This window comes from Acanthisitta chloris, unplaced genomic scaffold (assembly GCF_000695815.1).
Source record: "Acanthisitta chloris isolate BGI_N310 unplaced genomic scaffold, ASM69581v1 scaffold5272, whole genome shotgun sequence".
NCBI lineage: Eukaryota > Metazoa > Chordata > Aves > Passeriformes > Acanthisittidae > Acanthisitta > Acanthisitta chloris.
Genome location: NW_008660902.1, coordinates 68,163 through 85,898, shown reverse-complemented (window position 1 = coordinate 85,898; position 17,736 = coordinate 68,163). Strand labels below are relative to the sequence as shown.

The following is a 17,736-nucleotide window of genomic DNA, read 5'->3' as shown; positions in this document are numbered from 1 at the left end:
GGGGCTGAGCCGCCCCTTAACCCACGCCCCTCTGTGCCGAGCGGGGCTGCCCGGGCTGAGCCGCCCCTGTACCCCCGAGCGTTCGCTTAAACTGGCGCCAGGGAGTGCTCCCAGTGTGAGTACCGCGAGCTTTGTGAGAAGTGTTTCTTAACAGCCTATCTGCAGCAGGTGTGAAACAAAGTAAAACTGGCTGAAGTTTTTGTAGCTTCTGCCTTTCGTGCAAGCGTTTCTGAATTGCTTTAGAGAAACTCTGTGGCTTAATGAGTAAAGGTAAGCTATGGCTTATTTTATCTGGAAATCACACCAACCATGTTCCTCTTGCATCCTGTTTGCTTCTCAATGTTATATGAAGATTACATTCTTATTTTGTTTCTTCATTAACGTGTATAAGAGATGGCTGTATGATAACCATGGCAGTAAATGTGCTGATGCTGTAGTTGAATTTACTTGCTGGGGTAATAAACTATGTCGTTTTTAGGTTAGCCTGCAACTTTGGGTTCTTCTTATAGATAAAAGTTTGCAAGGTTAGGACCTTAAAAATTATATGCGGAGCAGCTGCCCAAGTAAAGTAACTAAATGACTGAACAGTGCAAAATCCTTAGCTCTTGTTCATTCTTGATGAGATATATGAAAAAAAAGACAAACTCATCATATTTCTTAGTAAGATTGTTTCTTCCACTTCGAAGAGAAAGTGTCCCTTTGATAGGGAATAAATGCATAATTAGCTTTATAATCATGCTGCAAATTTGTATTAGCTAATGCCTTGAGGAAGAAGGTATCAAAAGTTCTTGGTTGTAGGCTTTTTTCACACCCTTAACTGCACCAGAAAATAATTAAAGTAATTACTTAGTATGAAACTCTTTGAGGTCTGTGGAAGTACATGTCTGACAAAGCCAAGGAAGCTGCAGGGTTAGTGCTTCATTACAACTTCATGCATTTCAGCTGAGGTGTAGGGTCTGATGGGCTCACCTTGGGGAGCTGTATAAAATGTGTGCCTGAAGTAAACACTTATAAATCTTGCTTTTTTTGGTATATATTGTTTCTTCTTTCAGACAAACTCCCTGGACACAATAAAGGTTAATACCGTTAGATGCAATAGAAGAGATTACAATGTAATATAAGTGGTTCTACTACAAGTAGAGAGCCAATGGCAATTTTACTCAGACTTGGTCACTGTAACAGAAAGACTGTCTGTAGGGTAAGTACCTACACTTAAACTGTTCTGAAAAGTCATTTTAAAGTTTTCTTTTAATGTTTCCCAACTAGAAAGAACCAAATGCTGAGGTATGTATGTTTTGTCACCTTGTAGGCATGTGTGGGTGTGTATTTTAAAAGTAATGAGTTCTTATGAATGTGAACACAATTCTTGTTTTCTGCCCTTGCTCAATCCACCTGTTGTGATATGACCACCTTAAGTAAGCAGGAGAAGTTAATCCAAGCTCTTTTTATGAACTCAGGGAGTGACTCTTACACAGCAAGGGTGTCTGCTTTTGCTTTGTGTATTGCTGGAGAGATGTGTCTCAACCTCCTTATATTAAAATAGTTTATTCTCCTTCAGACAGCTCTTGCCTTTGCTGCTTGCCCTCTTGTCTGATGGTGCTCAGGACAAAAGTTCTGGCTGTGATACTTTTTGTACCTTTGAATTGGCAGTATGTTTGCCTTCCCTGTCCTCTCATCTCATCTGTCTCTCTGAAGTGAGTTTTAGATTTCACACTCTGCAGCTAATGAACTAAAACAGCTGAAAGAAGACAATTTCTGTGAAGAGATCCTGAGTTTGAGTGTGAACATTGTGTTCATGAGCTATTAGGTTACCAGGGCTTTCTTAGCTATTGATACCTGCAGGGGCTGTAGGACTTGTTTTCAACACAGCAGGGAATGACTTAGTGCTTTCCATTTATCCAAATTCAGTTACTATAAGGTGGTGAGGTGTAATCAGGAGAATAAATTCCCATGTATACTAAATATTGTGAAAAGATTCCCACTGAATTTTGGTGTGGTTGATTCAGGTGTTTAAAGGTTCTGTTCCTAAAACGATAGCACTCCCTTTATTCCAACCATTTCTCAGTCTTTCTTCCTCCTAAGGGGGGGATGATTCCTGAAAGAATGGGATAATAAATTCTAAATGTGCAGGTAAGTGTGGCTGTATTGCATTGAAACTTTACAGGAGCTGGTAGCAATTATTCTGAGCAAACCCATATTTCTCCTGCCAGGCAGAATCTCTTGATGTTAGGCCACAGATAGTTGCTTTGTCCTTTAGCCAGTAATGTTTGAATTATCACAGCAGTGTTCTTGTCTTGTCGTGGTGCATCATAAGTATGAACAATGCTAGCTACTTCATCCCCTTTCATACTAACTGAAACAGTTATGAGTTTATTTGTTCAGGAATATCTGTTGAGGTTCTCAGTGAGGTTTTTTTTTGGCTGCCTCTTATTTGAAATAACTGGACTGCATCCTACTACTGTTGGAATAACTGGCCACACATGGATTACCTTTGGCAGCCCTGGTCTGATTTTAATATGTGACTTGCCTCCAAATTTCTGCTGGGTTGTATGCAATGTAAGTGCCTAATAAAGGCCACTCTAACAGCAAATGCTATTTCTGTCCTGAGTTTTGGCCTGCCTAGCAAACATATAAAATAGCTTGGTAGTATGGCTCAAGAAATGCTTGATTTCAAATTTCAGATTTCTTCAGAAGTCAGCTGTACTATAGACTAATTCCTGCATGAAATTGAATTTTTCAGTTACAATCACGTTCCAAATAAAATAAATGTTCATTGACCTTACAATTACACAGCTTCCTTGGAAAAGCTTCATTTCTTGCTAAAGAATTTTGCCCAAGTTAGGCAAAGGTGGTGAGAAGAAGACTATCACACAATGTTTTTTGCTTTCTATTAACTAGAGGGCTGTATTATAAATAGCTTCAAGTACATATTTCTTCCCTTCCACCCCAAGAGTGACTTGGTACTTGAAATAAAATTGGAATTACAGGTAATGATGAAGTCTCTTTGAACAAACTTTTCTGAAGCTTTCTTTGCTGCCAGGGGCTATGGGTTATGTATTTATACTGAAGATTTAAGTAGGGAGGGTGAGGGAAGGAATAACACATTTGCAGTCATGTTTCAAGCTAATGAGTATTCCTGTTCCTCTTTAGTGAAGGGAACTTGACAGTTTGCTAATTCCTAGACTGTCACCAATGAGTTGTTGCATTTCAAAGGGTTATAAATAAGCCACTATGGCCAACGCAATACAACTTGCAAGCAGGTTCTGCCAAGATGTACAAACCTGAAGTTTATAATAAGTTATAGTAAAAACAGAGTATTTTCAAATGCTATAGGTAATATCAGGCTGTTGGGCTACTTACACACCTTAAAACTCGAGTTAGTGTAGTTTCTCATTTTGAATTGAGCATTCGTGGCAATATGTGGTGATTTAAGGTTTTGACGCAGTTTATGTTATCTAGCAAAGATGATCTTGCAGGGATCTGCTGACTCATCTCCACTAGAACACTAACTTTTTTTTTTTTTTTTAAAGTTCAGACATGTTTCTAAAAAGCGAATGGTAGAAGAAGTATCAGTTCTGTGAGATGTGATAACTTTTATCAGTTTCTCAGGTCCTCCTTGACACAGATGGAGAACTGTTTTTTTACTTTATTCTTGAAAAGGAATTTGTTCTTTTGTAGTGAGGTTAATAATCATTTGCATATCACACTTCAGCTTTCCTAAACCTAACCTTTCTGTAACAATCTTTTCCATGCCCTTAATCCTGATGCTTTTTGTTCAGAGTTGTACTTACATATGTCGCTGTGAGATTTGTCTGCTTCTGTTTTTCCTGCAAAAGGTAATACTGAGATAAAAAAACCTGAGACTTCTCAAGGCTACTGAATAAGAGTTGTTTGAGGAAGGCTGAATTTTAATAAGGACATTGCTGTTCTTCATAGGATTCAGCCCTCATCGTTGAGTGTGCATAGAGAAGTTTGCACTTCTACAGTTATCCCTATTAAAAAACCTGAAAATGTGTTAGAAAATGTTCTTCTGCACAGTGCTGCTTTCAGATTTTGGCTTCTGTTAATTATTTTCATCTCTGCTTCATCTTTCTGTTCTGCCAGCTTTTGAGTCAGTTGAATCTGCCAAATAATATTTCTTGTTTCATTTTAAGTCCCTACCACATCCTCTGCTACTTAAAGTAGAATATTTGCCTACTCTTTTTCTTGTCTCTGTGGTATGCAGCTTTATCTCTTCTAGCAGGAACTCATTTTCAAGATTTCTCTGGTACATATAATTGTACTGAACCTTAGTTTTTAGCTTCCCGTAGGCCTCTTTAGCTTATGAATAAAATCACATTGATGTAGACTTGTGGAAATTTGGAGAAGTATTGGAACTAGAAGGAAACCCTCACTTCAACCAGAAGTTAAAGATAGGATCATAATGTTATCTCAAGTATTTGGGAGGAGGAGTTGTGTTGGGTTTTTATTTTCTAGTTTCTGAAACGTAACTGTTCAACCCTCTCCCACCTCTCAATTTTCTTCCATTTTACTGGTTTAAAGTTGCTGAGGAGCTCTTATGCTGAAGTACAAATGTACATTGCCCTGGATATTGTGGATTTTTAGCACTGAACATATGAGAACTTTGGAAAGGTTAATGTTGATGACCCTTAGTGTGTAAGACTAATGATATTCCTTGTCTTCGTTTGGCTGCTTTTTAGGTATCAAGTTCAGTCTGAAACAGGGCTGTGTGTTTCTTATCTTCATGTCCATGTGTGCTGTCAGGGAACTTCATAACCTGATACTTCTTATCACTTAGTGCAAAATGGGCTTGGCTCTTCCAGAAGGCAGACCTCCTTGCCTGCTCTGTGTTCCACTAGAGCTGATAACCCACTTCTTTTGCCTAAGGATTGAAAGGAAGCTTGTGTCTGTTCTCCTGGCCTTTTGGACATACAAAATCTCTTGTTGGCTAAGGTGTTCTGTAAACCACAGTACAGCTGTAAACCCTCCTGCTACTGAGTAATAAAACAATTGCCACAGCTGTTATGAGAACAGTATTATGACAGAACAAAACATTATATGGTGAAAGCTGAGATTGAGGGTTCATATAACTTTTTTAGGATGTGTGGTCCTATTACTCCATGTTTTTCATGCATACTGTTCCCTTAACAAGAGCATGACTAGCAATGATATTGTTTGACTAATGGTCTTGAGGTCCAGTATCCAAAAGGAAGGGTTCAAAGGAAAAGTCTTGTGCTTGTCTGCAACAAACATATATATTTATTTGTCTGACCCTTCATACCAAATTTCTGCTCTTGCCTGTTATGAAATCTGTGTCTGACATTTGACAACTTCAGTTTCCCTGCAGAAAGAAGAACTTGTTAGCAGGGAATTATTTGTCATATAAGAAGAAATAGACACGAGTTGTGGAAACAAAAGGCAGTCTGTAATGATGCAAAATTTGGAGCTATGATTAATAAATACTAGCTGTGTAGTTCCTCAATACTATTGACTTTTATATGTCTGTGAAACACTTGAAGATTCACCTGTCCTATGCAGATGATTAAGGACTTGAATTTTATTTTCTCTTAAGAAAGAACAGGAGAGGCATAAGCAAAAGACTTTTTAAAGGTGATGTCAAAATGCACAGAGAGAATTAATTCACCAGTGGATGGAGGGATTCATCTCTAGCCTGTACCCTTGATGGCCTAAAACATGGTAGCTGAACATTCTTGCAAAGCCTGACAGGTAGCAGCAGCAGAAGTTATTCAGCAGCTGGGAATAGTGTCTTCTCATGAATGCTTGATTTGAATATGTTTTTGTATTTTACTATTCAGCTGACTTCTAAAGATGAGTAGTGACTTGTAATGGAAATATGTATTGTATTTAACTGCCTATAAATCTTATTTTGTCTAGATGGAGCTGCCTGGTCTTGGTTTTGCTGTTTGGATGTTTGTTTGCCTCTGTACATCTGTGCTTGGTTATCCCAATGGAAAAGTAAGAGAAGCCTGTGCTAGCATGATTCCCTGTCATGGTGGCTCTCCACACCCATCACCTGAGCATACCATTACAGTGAACAGGACTGAATTTAAACCAGGGGACAACATAGAAGGTATTGTGTCAATTATAGCTGAAGAGTTTAATTTACTGTTTCTTTATGTTGTAGCATGTCTTTACTCAGTTTGCCCTACTAGATTTATCTTAGTGATTGATTCTTGTTCAGGTCATCCATTAACCATCATTCAGTACTTGTAAAATGAGCATCTGGTAGTCACTGTTGAAATATTTCCATGTTACTCTGGACAGTAGTTCAGTTTCCTTTTATTCTTCCTTTTGCTTCAGTTCATCTGTCTGGACCAGATTTTGAAGGATTTTTCATACAAGCCCGGGATGCAGAACACCTGGATAGCCCTGCAGTTGGTTCTTTTGTGTTAGCTGACCGGAGACTTTCTCAGCTTCTGACATGTGGTCATACAAAGGTATAGTCCAGTGCCTTAAAATGGGGCATCAGGCACTGAGGTGTTTGTACTAGATCACATCTGTAATAGAACAGAGCTAAGCTATGTAATCTTACTTGAGCTCAGTGAGTCTCTAGGGAAATCAGTCCAGCTTGCAGTACAGAGGCATTGACTCACTGCCACTGTCAGGCTGTTATTATGAGCTGTTTAAACTAACCTGGTGGTAGAAGGCTATTGACTCCTGCAGGAAGATGCAGCATTTGTAACATAATTTTTACTTGTGCACAAAGAATGTAGTGTATTCCTCATATTAAAAAGAGGAGAGCATAGTCTGTTTGCTTTTTCATACTTGTTATGGACAGAGAAAATGTCTTAGAGTAAGGAAAGTCTAGGGTAGTTATTGTGGTAAACAAACACCAGGCCATTATATTTAGTGTTGCTCTGTTGTTAATGGAGCCTTCTTAGTAACAGGTTAGATCACAGTCTTCAATATCCTTTTTAGATAATTGATTTATTTCATGTGTAAGAGAGGTGAACTCTGGTTTCAGCAACATTTGTGAACTTTGTGAACATGTATAGTGTCATCTGAGCTGGTGTGGACCAAGTTCTTAATCTGCAAGATATACTTTTTTTTATTTACCTCTGCTTCTACCACCTGTCCCCCAGTGGCATCCATGTAATGTATTCCTCAGTGCTGTAACACCATGAGGATATCTGGGTGGTGCTCTCTGCTCAGAGAACTCAGTTCAATGCTATGTCTAATTTGTTTATTTTGGACCAAAAAATGTCTGATCCCAAGACTACTTTTGGGTTTTTCTTCTGGAATATTAGTTCTGTTCTCTCTGTAGTCATTGCACTGTCTCTTCATCCTCTTACTGTCAAAAATGGAGCATTATCTTACTATCAATCCCCCATCATTTCTGCATAAATACTGCTGGGACCTCTATCTCGTTGCTGGAGTCTTCTGAATTGAAAGTTGTTCCCTGAAGCCTTGAAGTTTGTTAGAATGCATAAGTGGCAGTGGGACACTTATCTGAGTTGGGCATGACTGGCTGGGGTGGTGCAGTGTGACAGTGCAGTGTCTCTTTAGGATTTAGCTGCAACCTGTGATAACTGTGTTAACTGAAATTTCCTTAGTGTGTATCCTCTGTGTAACTCTTGATATGTGTGTGCTTTCAGAATTCAGCTGTCAGTCACACAAGTAAAGCCAAAAAGAAATTCATAAAAGTTTATTGGATTGCTCCTGGAGATGCACCAAAACATGTACAGTTTCTGTAAGTAAATCTAGTATCAGTTCTAGTTTCTTAAAATGCAAACAAGGTAAACCTGTACAATTGTCTGTGTCAAATATTGGCCTGCAACTGAAAAGTATCCTTGGACCAAGGATAAAAGTCAATACCCCTTGCTTGCTGCAGAGTCTACATTAATGTAGACACTTGTTCTTTAGGGACAGCTTGCAGGTGATTATTTTGACTATTTTTTTTTTTTGTTTGGTTGGTTTTGGTTTTGGCTTTTTTTTTTGAGGAGAGAGTAGAAGAGTGTTTGGAGACTGGTTTCTTTAGTATTTCTAGTTAACTGCTCACTTCTCCAGCCTGTAATATACAGTGATAAGAATCTTTTTCTTTGCTTGTACCTAACCAGATGATATATTGTATACTCTCCTGTTACACGACTAGCTTTTTGTGAACTGTGGGATAAAATCAATGCAACTCTTCTCTGGGGCTGTAATCTGTGCCACAGGCATGAATGTTTCTTATATCCATCCATGTGATATTATGGTTGAAAATTATTTTTCTATTAATATTTAAGATATTTTCCTACTTTAATCCCTAAAATGACAGAGGTCTGCATAAAGATGAGGGTGTTACAATAAGTTGTATAAACTATAGAAGCTTTTCCTTTATTTTTCTCCTTTTTAAGCAGCAATCAGCCGTTGATGTATACAGTAATGAACATGTGTGTTGTGTTTTTTAAGAGCCACAGTTGTGAAGAAATACAGGACTTTCTGGGTGAAGATTCCAGGTCCCATTATTTCTCAGCCTGATATGCTGTCCCCCACAACACCTTTGCTTGCAACATCAGATGCTATGTCAACTTCATACCCAGTTTCCTACTTATCAAAACCAGTAAGTAATGGTAAATCTGAATCATGCCATCTTTAATGCTTGCAATCAATGGAATGTAACAAGATTACATTGATGCAGCCTATTGACAGGAAGGGAGAGATGATGGATTAGTAACTTTGATATCAAGACTGAGAACATAGCAACCTTACTGTGTTAGTTGAGCTGTCTGAACTTCTGAGGGTTAAATGTTCTCCTGCTGCACACAGGTCAGATGGTTGATAGAATATTTAGAACTTAATAATCAGAAAATATTATGCATACCTGTGAAGAGAGATGGGAAAAGACTTGCTCTGGTCTTGACTAAAAATCTCCTATTCAGCAACTGCAGGCTCAGAAACTTCCTTCCATGATTATCATCTCTGTTACTGACTTCTATTACTGATTTTTGAATGGATTGAGCAGGCATCACTTTTTGATCCAGGATAAGTGTGACTTTTAATCTATGTATTGTCTCCATGTGTATCAGTGGAGTTTCTGCTTTAAAAAGGAAACACAAAGCTGGAGGACCCATCTTTTCTCCCTCATACTACAGCTGATACTACTTCTCCAAATATTAAACCAAAGGAAGTTTCTCTGAAGGTTTTTACTCTTTTCAAAGTTATTCCCTTGGAAAGCCTTTAAAGTGAAAATTCAGCTTGAGTAAAAGTACAGCCTGGAATTCACCATCATTTTACTTACTAGTCCTTGGGTAATTGTTGACATGCGTTAAAAGACTGGTGTGTAGACAGAGATGTAATTTCTTTCCTTATGTACTTTAGTCTAGAACAGGGTAGAAAAGGAAGTTGAGGGAAACTCTAATTGCTTACGATTTGTTTCTTTGCTTAACTGTCTAGTTCAGTGCATCAGGTTGTGGAAGAACAAAGTTCTGCATAAGGAACCCTTCAAACTGTGATCCTGGAAGTGCTTCCTGTTTCTTTCTGTCCTTCCAACAAGAGGGGAGTTCAGTATTTATTGAAATGAGTGGTCCAAGTGAAGGATATTTAGCATTTGCATTGTCCCATGACCAGTGGATGGTGAGTGTTCTATTTCTGTAGCTGCTTTTGTTGATCTTAGTGAAGTTGGAATGGTACTCTATCAAAGCATGCATATAGAAAATGGAAATACTATTATGTCACGCAAAGGAATTTCTCTCCCATAATGCTAAAACACAGGTTGCCTCTTAGAGGTGGATATTCAGTTATAGCTCAGGACTGACTATTTGCAGTAGAACTTCCCTGTGGTTATCTGTTATGGCAGAATCCAACCTGTTTGCTGACTGAAATTCCTGGTTAGATAAATCTTTCTTACCTAGTCAAAAAACCTCATCTGTCAGAAGCTGAATTGTTTTTCTGAAAAGCAATTGCATTTGATCCCCAAATGCAGTTAACAAGATCCTTTTTTCTAATTGGTGTTAAAGTGAAGGGATGATGCTATTGCCTAATACATAATCTATAAACTACCTGTTAGATGCTGTTTATATTCATATCCCCAAGTGCAGGAACACTTGGCTCTTAACAACACTTTACAGCCATGAAGAAAACTATCTTGTAACTGAAGTGGATTTTTAAATATTAGCTTCTATCTCTGTCTTGTTAATTTAGTAAATTCTAAATAATTGGAGGAAACTTCTGATACTCTGTTACTCTGGGAGGGAGGGGAGTATAAATCATAATGCTCCTTTCTATGTGTCATCTGTTTGGCTTAATGTGGTTCCTCTGTAATATTACTGATGTGTTTGAAAGATGGAAAATAATTGTTTGATAACTACAGAAATCTCTCTCCAGGTCTTGTTGCCTATATTAAATCAAAGAACTTTTGGATACTGCCAGTGGTGGTTTTTATTGAGCTTTATATATTTTTCTTTTAACTTTTTCAGGGTGGTGATGATGCATATCTGTGTGTTAATGAGGAGCACCATGTTCATGTAAGCACTGCCCATCTGAAGGGGCGAAGTCGTCCTCTCTTGGATTCTGAGGTACGTTTGAAAATAACTAAGGCACTTCCACAAATGCAGCTTTGAAGTAAGTTTGGTGCTGCTGTGTGCTTTTATTTTACACAGCAGGGGTAAATACTAACGTGGATCCATAATTCTTTAAGGTGAGTTGATTGGGCTCTTACTTCCCAGTAAATGTTAGCCTTGGAAGTCTAAATGTAATTTTTAAAAATAAATCACATGGTGGGAGCTTACTCTGTTGAGAAACTTTGCCTTTTACTACTCTGTCCCTTAGCTAGAGTTGCAGTCGCAATCGTTATATCTTGGGTTAAAGGCTGAAAGGGAAGGAGAGGTTGTTGTTATGAGCTGGAAAAATTTGTGGTAATAAGTCCAACCTGTATGTTGCTATGTTGACTTGCTGACATACCTTCTGAGTCGGCGTGCAAGAGCTATTCCCCCTCCCTGGGTCATTGACATTCTTTGTGCACCAGTGACACTGTTGTCTTTTGCAGGGTTGCTTTTAAGCAAATTACTCTGACAATCTGAAAACACTGGGTATTAAATATCTCCTATTTCACAGAATGTCCTTGAAGATGTGTCGTGGAGGCTTGTGGATGGTGTTCTTCAGTGTTGTTTCAGAAGGAGTATTCGTCTTCCTGCTTCTAAAGGGAGATTTGATCTGGATGCCAGTTACTACATCTTTCTGGCAGACGGGGAAGCTAGTGAAGGTAAACTTGACTTACATATGGCTGCTTTTCTTTGAACAGCTCTAATTGAGTTAGTAACCCTTCTGTAAGAGATGGCTTAGCTGAGAATTAGTGTCTGAATTAAAGTTTCCGAGTTTGAGGCCCTTAATCCAGTCACCTTTACTGCCACTCTGGATCATGGGTTTGCTTTTGGAAGTTATAGTAAACTTATATATATGTTGTGTGCTCACTTGATGTAGGAACTAACAGCTTCTTGAAAACTAGCAACAGGTTTTTAAAATGGACTTTAGCATCAAAGGGAATTACTCTTCATGTCTTGTGCCTATAGTGGGGAAAGCTGTTTCCTGTAGAGGGGTGAGTTGGTTCTTGTACATTGTGTGCAAGATAACTTAGATGCCATCTTAGATTCTTACCATATTGTGGATTAGAAATTTAGATGCTCAGTGGTCACAACAGAGTTTGCATTCATGAACAGGAAGTGGGCACACTTACAAGTGCAGTGGCTTTCATTAGCAATAAATAAACCACTTTGTGTTGCTGCTTAGGTGGACTGTTATACAAACATCGTCGTCAGCCTCTGATCACCGATGGACTGTACAATGTCACAGGCTTTCCTCGGGATATTGGAGGTTCACGGTCCCCACGACTTATCAAGGCTCACGGTAAGCTGCAGCTTCTAGTTCTATCTTCTAGTCTAGACTTGCTGAGACTAGAAAGTTATTGCAGAGTGGATATTTCCTCTGGTCTTTCTGGTATTCGTGTTGTAGATACTGTTGGCTGGCAAGATCTGATACTGTGGTGACAGGGTGAGGTTATTAATAATGTTTCATTTGGAGAACAACATTGTAAGATTCTTTTTGCCCAGGAAAATGAACCTGTGTTTGTCTTTTCTCAAATTTATAACTAAGACTTATTTCTTTTTACCTCTTTCTCTCTAGTTCAAGTTTTATTTGCATTATTGGTTTAGTTCCATTTGAAATGAGTAAACTCTCAACTGGCAGTCAGGAGCCATTGAAGTACCAAGAATTTTTTCTCTCATGGTACTGAACTTTAACACAGGTCCATGAGAGAACTGTCACTCATTCTTTGTCACACAGATTGTAGGAATGTTATCTTTCATCCTCTGATGTCTGAGGTGGTGACAGAATGGTGTCTTTCAGCAATACGTATAGGCTGTACGTATAGCATGTGTGAAATGTGCAGTAGCCAGAGCTGCTCTGTCTTGCTGTGTGGGCATAGTATGATTATCTTTTAGTTGGATGTTTCTGCTCTCTAGCAGGATAAATGCTATAAAGCTGTAGCCTGAACCAGATGTTAAGTTTTTAATCACTGGTAAATTCTGACCATGTGCATATGGAACAAACTATTACATGCTCTCTGAAGTTATATTCATATGCACTTAAATTACTTGTTTACCTTGTTGCTTGTTTATCAATTTTCAGGAGCGCTAATGTTTGTTGCTTGGATTACCACAGTTAGCATTGGTGTTATTGTTGCACGATTCTTCAAACCCATCTGGTCTCATTCAATCCTATTTGGAAAGGAGATGTGGTTTCAGGTGGGCAAAATCTCACTATATCTCCAGCTGTATTTTCTAGGTTTATTGTAAGCAGAATTATAAACCTACTACATTCAAGAAATAGAAGACTAAACATGATGTCATTTTCATCTTTCTTTTAACTTGATTTTTCTAGGTGCATCGTATGCTTATGTTGACCACTGTCATGCTTACAAGCATTTCTTTTGTGTTGCCTTTTATATACCGAGGAGGCTGGAGCCAAGTAAGTGTGTGCTTTTGTTCTGTTTAACTCGAGCGTAAAGGTTGGACCAAACGAATGGGAAGGAGGTCCACCAATGATTAACATGTTACAATTATTTCTAAGCAAACTGCTGTGAAAGCTGTTCTTAAGTAGGCTGGTTTCAAATCCTAGCAACACAGAAGAGTAATGTTGTGTCCTTTTAGCTGCAATTGAGAAATGTCAGTACTTTCCTTCCTTCCTCTTTTTCCCAAATAAATTCCTTGCTCACAATTTCTTTACTTACTAAATTGGTCTTCCTATTTCCTTAAATAATTTGAATTTGGGAGAGGAGTGAGAGTGTGATCACTGACATTAGTAGGGTAAACCTGCTGGGAATGTGTTTTCATGCACTTAGATATGAGTAACTGTATGTGGTGATGTGCTTAGTCTGGAACAGTCGATACCTGTGTAACTTACTAACACCAGAATAAATGAAATTTTCAACATTTTAGTAATGTTTCTGTATGTTTGCATAGATATGATATAAGAAAAATGTCTTCTGTTTAGCAAGCAGGTTTTCATCCCTATCTCGGCTGTACTGTGATGGCTTTGACAATCTTTCAACCACTTATGGCAGGTTTCAGACCATCTCGCCATGCACCAAGGTACAACTGATTTATTAAATTACAGCCACGGGAATGAAATGTGCCTGTTTCTTTAAAAATTCTTTTTACAATGCAAAGATATCCTTAAAGTAGGTGACAATATTCTTTGATTTCCTTCCCATCACCCCTTAAACTTTGCATAATCAATGAAATGTGTTTCATTGTTTTGTAGGAGGCAATTGTTTAACTGGTTTCACTGGAGTACTGGTACAACAGCTAGAATATTAGCTGGTGAGTAGGAGTAATAGTTGTAACTTCCATATAAGTGATTCGAAGGAACTTTATTCATTGTCTGGGCTATTGCTCATCTAGAGCATCTATGAACATCCAGTCCAGGCATGTCTGAAGATTCTCTTTCTTGCTGGCCATCTTCTGTGTGAGTTTTAAGTGGTCATCAGGTACAACTTCAGGGAGAAAAAGCGGCTGTTTTAAACCAAAGAAATTCGAGACAAATCTGAAATATTTCATATTTCTTTTCTTCCTATCTTGCCCCTCACACTACCAAAAAAAACCCCAAACCCAACCTGAAAAGTCTCCTCAAAGCAAAAAACTTTCAGCTGCATGAATTCCTTTAACCTCCTTTCTCAAGCAATTGTAAGCAATTCATGGGAAATCTATTGCCAAAAGCATTAAGAGCACTTTAAGTACCTTGGCACAACATTCTTAATGTCTTCTCATCTTGTTTTTCTGACTAGTGGTGACTATGTTCTTGGGAATGGATCTACCAGCACTTGACCTGCCAGACCCATGGGACACCTATACAATGATTGGTTTTGTAGCTTGGCATGTTGGTACTGAAGTTCTTCTGGAAATACACAGCTACTGTCTCATACGTAAAGGTACAAACCCAGGAACACTCTTGTTGTCATCTTGCTTGCTGAAGGCTGTGCATAAAAAATGTAACGGTGTGGGTCGAATTTCAGGAGGTGTTCTTTGGCCTCCAACTTGGAAGCTGAAAGGGAGTAACTCTTGAGTAACAGTGTCAAATCTTCTGTATGAACTCATATGGAAGCAAACCAGCTTTCAAGGTGAAACTGTTCTAGAAAAATGGGATTTGTGGCATTTTAAATAGTAGTCTCTCATTTCTCAAACCACAATTCATAGGGGAAAACTGAAATGTAAAAGTATTTTCCAAGAATCTGCCATTGTTGGCCATACTTTTGATCCCAGGTGGGTAGGTTAAGTCTAGGTTAAGTCATGAAAATTTAGTCTGTGTTTTATTGTTGACAAATTGCTGGTATGAATGGCTGTTATTGCATGAGCACAAAAATCAAAGTTGAGCATGAATGTGTGCAGTTTTGAGGGAACAGGGGAATGAGGGCAAAATCCTATCCTCTAGGGAAGAGATGAGTAGTAATGTAATTGGAAATTGTTAGCTCCACTGACTGGTGTCACAGAGAGGAGATGACTGTGCATGTGTAAGTGACCTGTACCTGAGGCAGAGATGAGACATCTGCAGAACTGAGAAAGCATAGTTAATTAAGAGGCTGTGGAGAAAGAGTGATTATAAAAGATGTGAATTTAAATTTAACTGTACTAATTACTTCCTAGAAATAGAGACATTAACCTGTAATGTTTGGACAATAGATGTTCTCATGTTGGCTAATGTAAAATACTTGTTAATGAAATCTACTTATCTGAAAATGTAAAAGGAAGAGGTGTTAGCTCAAAACTCAGTGCTTTGATTATTCAGTCTAGCAAAAGAGACAAAATGTTTTTCCACTTCAATGTCCAGAATGTACTTTTTTGTAGGTCAACTCCAGAATAATTTTTCACTTTTTGCTGTGAGTGTGATAGCACAGGTCATGAAATGTCAAATTAGACTTCCAAGTCCTTTTCAGATTTGATGCTGTGTAATACTTAGTCACAGGATCAAGACTTGTGCAGTATAAAAATAACACCTCCCCTTCCTCTTCAGAGCAGGCTTGACTTCTTTTTTTCTTCCCACTAACAGCTGAAGTGATAGAGGATGACAGAGTACAGATACTGCAGTCACTCACATCTGCAGAAGCAGAGGTTAGTCACAATTTGGTAAATAGCTACTGTGAAATGAAATGATTCTTTGTTTAAACCAACAAAAAGACTGACTGTTTCTTTACTTTTCTTCCCCTTTTCTTGCAGGGTCATCTGTTTAAACAGATTGTGTTAACCATCTATGTCTGTGGAAATATAGTGTTCCTCATTGCCTTCCTGATAGCAATCAACCAAATATGAAATAAGTAATTGAGATGTTGTGATGAAAAATCTGCAAGGGATGCTTTCTCTACAACTTTTTTCTCAGCATCTCCCTGAACGTGTGATTGAAGAATAATAGCATATTTGTATCATGCTAAGTGTGAGGGAGAACTGGAATTCGAATCTACAGAAGGGTGCTGAAGTCTTGCAAAAACTGTCTTCTGATGGGAATTTTAATGGGAATCATTGAGTAAGGAATGAAGTCTCTATTTTTTAAGCACATTAGTTAACTTGATTGAAGCTTATAGGTTAAGAAGACCGAGAAGATGTGCTGAAAATGTTGTTTTGATAATCAGTTCCCTAAACCTTTCATGAATATTGTTGGGGAAACTGAAAAGATTGTTCAGGTTTTTATCATATCTGTTCACTTTACTGTTTTCTAATGGCATGTGATGTAACAACTTTCTGCTTGTGACAGTTTTGTGCATTAAAAAAGAAAACCCAGATCACAAAACTTAGTGAAAAAACTGCCACAAGTGCAGGTTGATGCATGAGCTAAATAGACAACAGTTAAAAGCAGAAAATACTCTCTGCTCTAAGAGCAGTATACTTACAAAACAAGCACAGGAGTTTGGGAAGTTACTCCTTTAGTTAAACCACTATTCACCTTGCTCAGAACACTGTTCTATCTCATTACCCTCAGTGCTTTTTAACCATAAAGAGAAAATGTGTTTTCTGTGTAAGTGCATTAAAACCAGTTGTATTTATCCCAAACTCAATCAGGAGGAGCCTAGCAGTGTGTATGGATTTCTGTTTTGCTGTCTTTGGTTGCTTGTGGCTTCTGAATTACATTTCTGTGTGATTAAGATGGATTTATGCCAACTGATGCTTAAATGGAAGTGAAAACACTTGCTCAGGAATGTTGCAGTTGTATTTGTGCTATTGAGCAAAATGTAAATTAGCAGTTAGGTTGACTTCAGGAAAAGCAGCTTCTGTCAATGTTATGTGAGAGTCCTTTGAGCTGGCAAATCTAGAAGACAGAACTAGATGAATTCTGTAAGAATATGGGAGGGCATTTTTTTTAGTGAGCAAAAGGTTTATCTAAATATATGAACTAGGTACAGGGAATGGGAAGAGACTATATTGATGAAGCTTTTTGATTCATGATTTGCCTAAGTATGGAAGGACACTCTTGAAATAGCATCATGGAAACTAGATATGCCATGCAGTATAATGCTTTGCATCTGTGTTTCGTGGCTCTGAACAGCTTCTACAAGTCCTCATTTTCAGAACTGGAAAGTATCAATTTTTAGTTGTAACACTTCGAAATGTATTTTCAGGCTAGGGCTACTAAGCTAGCTGGGAATGAAGGTGTTGGAGTCCTGGATAGAATAGTAAATAGTGAGGTTTGACTTGGTATAGACTTTTAAGGGAACATGTCTCTACTACCTCATGGCCAGCTCTAAAATACTTGCAGGTGGGTGGTTCTCTCCATTTACTAGAGCTGTCTATTTCTGTCTCTCCCTCTATCTCCCCAAGTCCCCAGTGCAGCCTGTTGCAGGGAGAAGTAGTATTCAGAAAGCTAGAAGTTTATACTTCTAGTTAGGGATCTTATTTTTGGCTGCTCAGGTGTCTGATTTAGCCATAAGGACATTTTTAGAGCTGGGATTAATCCCTTTGTGAGCAGCAGCTGACTGCAAGTGAGTGTAAGTTGAATCATTCCCCTTCCTCCTGGAAGCTGAAAAGGTCATGTTCAGATTGGGAAAAGGGAACTCAAGAATTGAGTCATGACCCAGGCCAAAGGGCAAGAAGCATAGGACCAATTTTGTGGGTTTTTTAGAGCACTGTGGTCCAAAAAGCCTGGCAATCTCAGGCCCATCTAGTCCTAAAGTTTTGAGGGACTTTTGTATACCATGAATTTATAGAAGAAAAATCACTCAACCCAGGCATGATTGACGGCTTTTTAAATTAAGGT

General features: G+C 38.3%; 1 protein-coding gene across 2 annotated transcripts; it reads left to right on the top strand.

The window, feature by feature from the left end:
• Nucleotides 1-1,147: 1,147 nt before the first annotated feature.
• On the top strand, nt 1,148-15,800 carry FRRS1 (ferric-chelate reductase 1). Of its 2 annotated transcripts, none has more exons than XM_009069997.1 (16): nt 1,148-1,198; nt 5,896-6,091; nt 6,322-6,458; nt 7,617-7,711; nt 8,413-8,563; nt 9,397-9,576; nt 10,419-10,517; nt 11,056-11,203; nt 11,728-11,844; nt 12,625-12,740; nt 12,877-12,963; nt 13,489-13,586; nt 13,759-13,817; nt 14,282-14,425; nt 15,541-15,602; nt 15,708-15,800. In XM_009069997.1, the coding sequence occupies exons 1-16, from the start codon at nt 1,148-1,150 to the stop codon at nt 15,798-15,800; spliced, it is 1,833 nt and encodes a 610-aa protein (XP_009068245.1). The 2 variants fall into 2 exon arrangements, with proteins under 2 accessions (XP_009068245.1, XP_009068246.1); XM_009069998.1 differs by lacking the exon at nt 1,148-1,198 and adding an exon at nt 4,666-4,688 and having other exon boundaries at nt 5,934-6,091.
• The last annotated feature ends 1,936 nt before the right edge of the window (nt 15,801-17,736 follow it).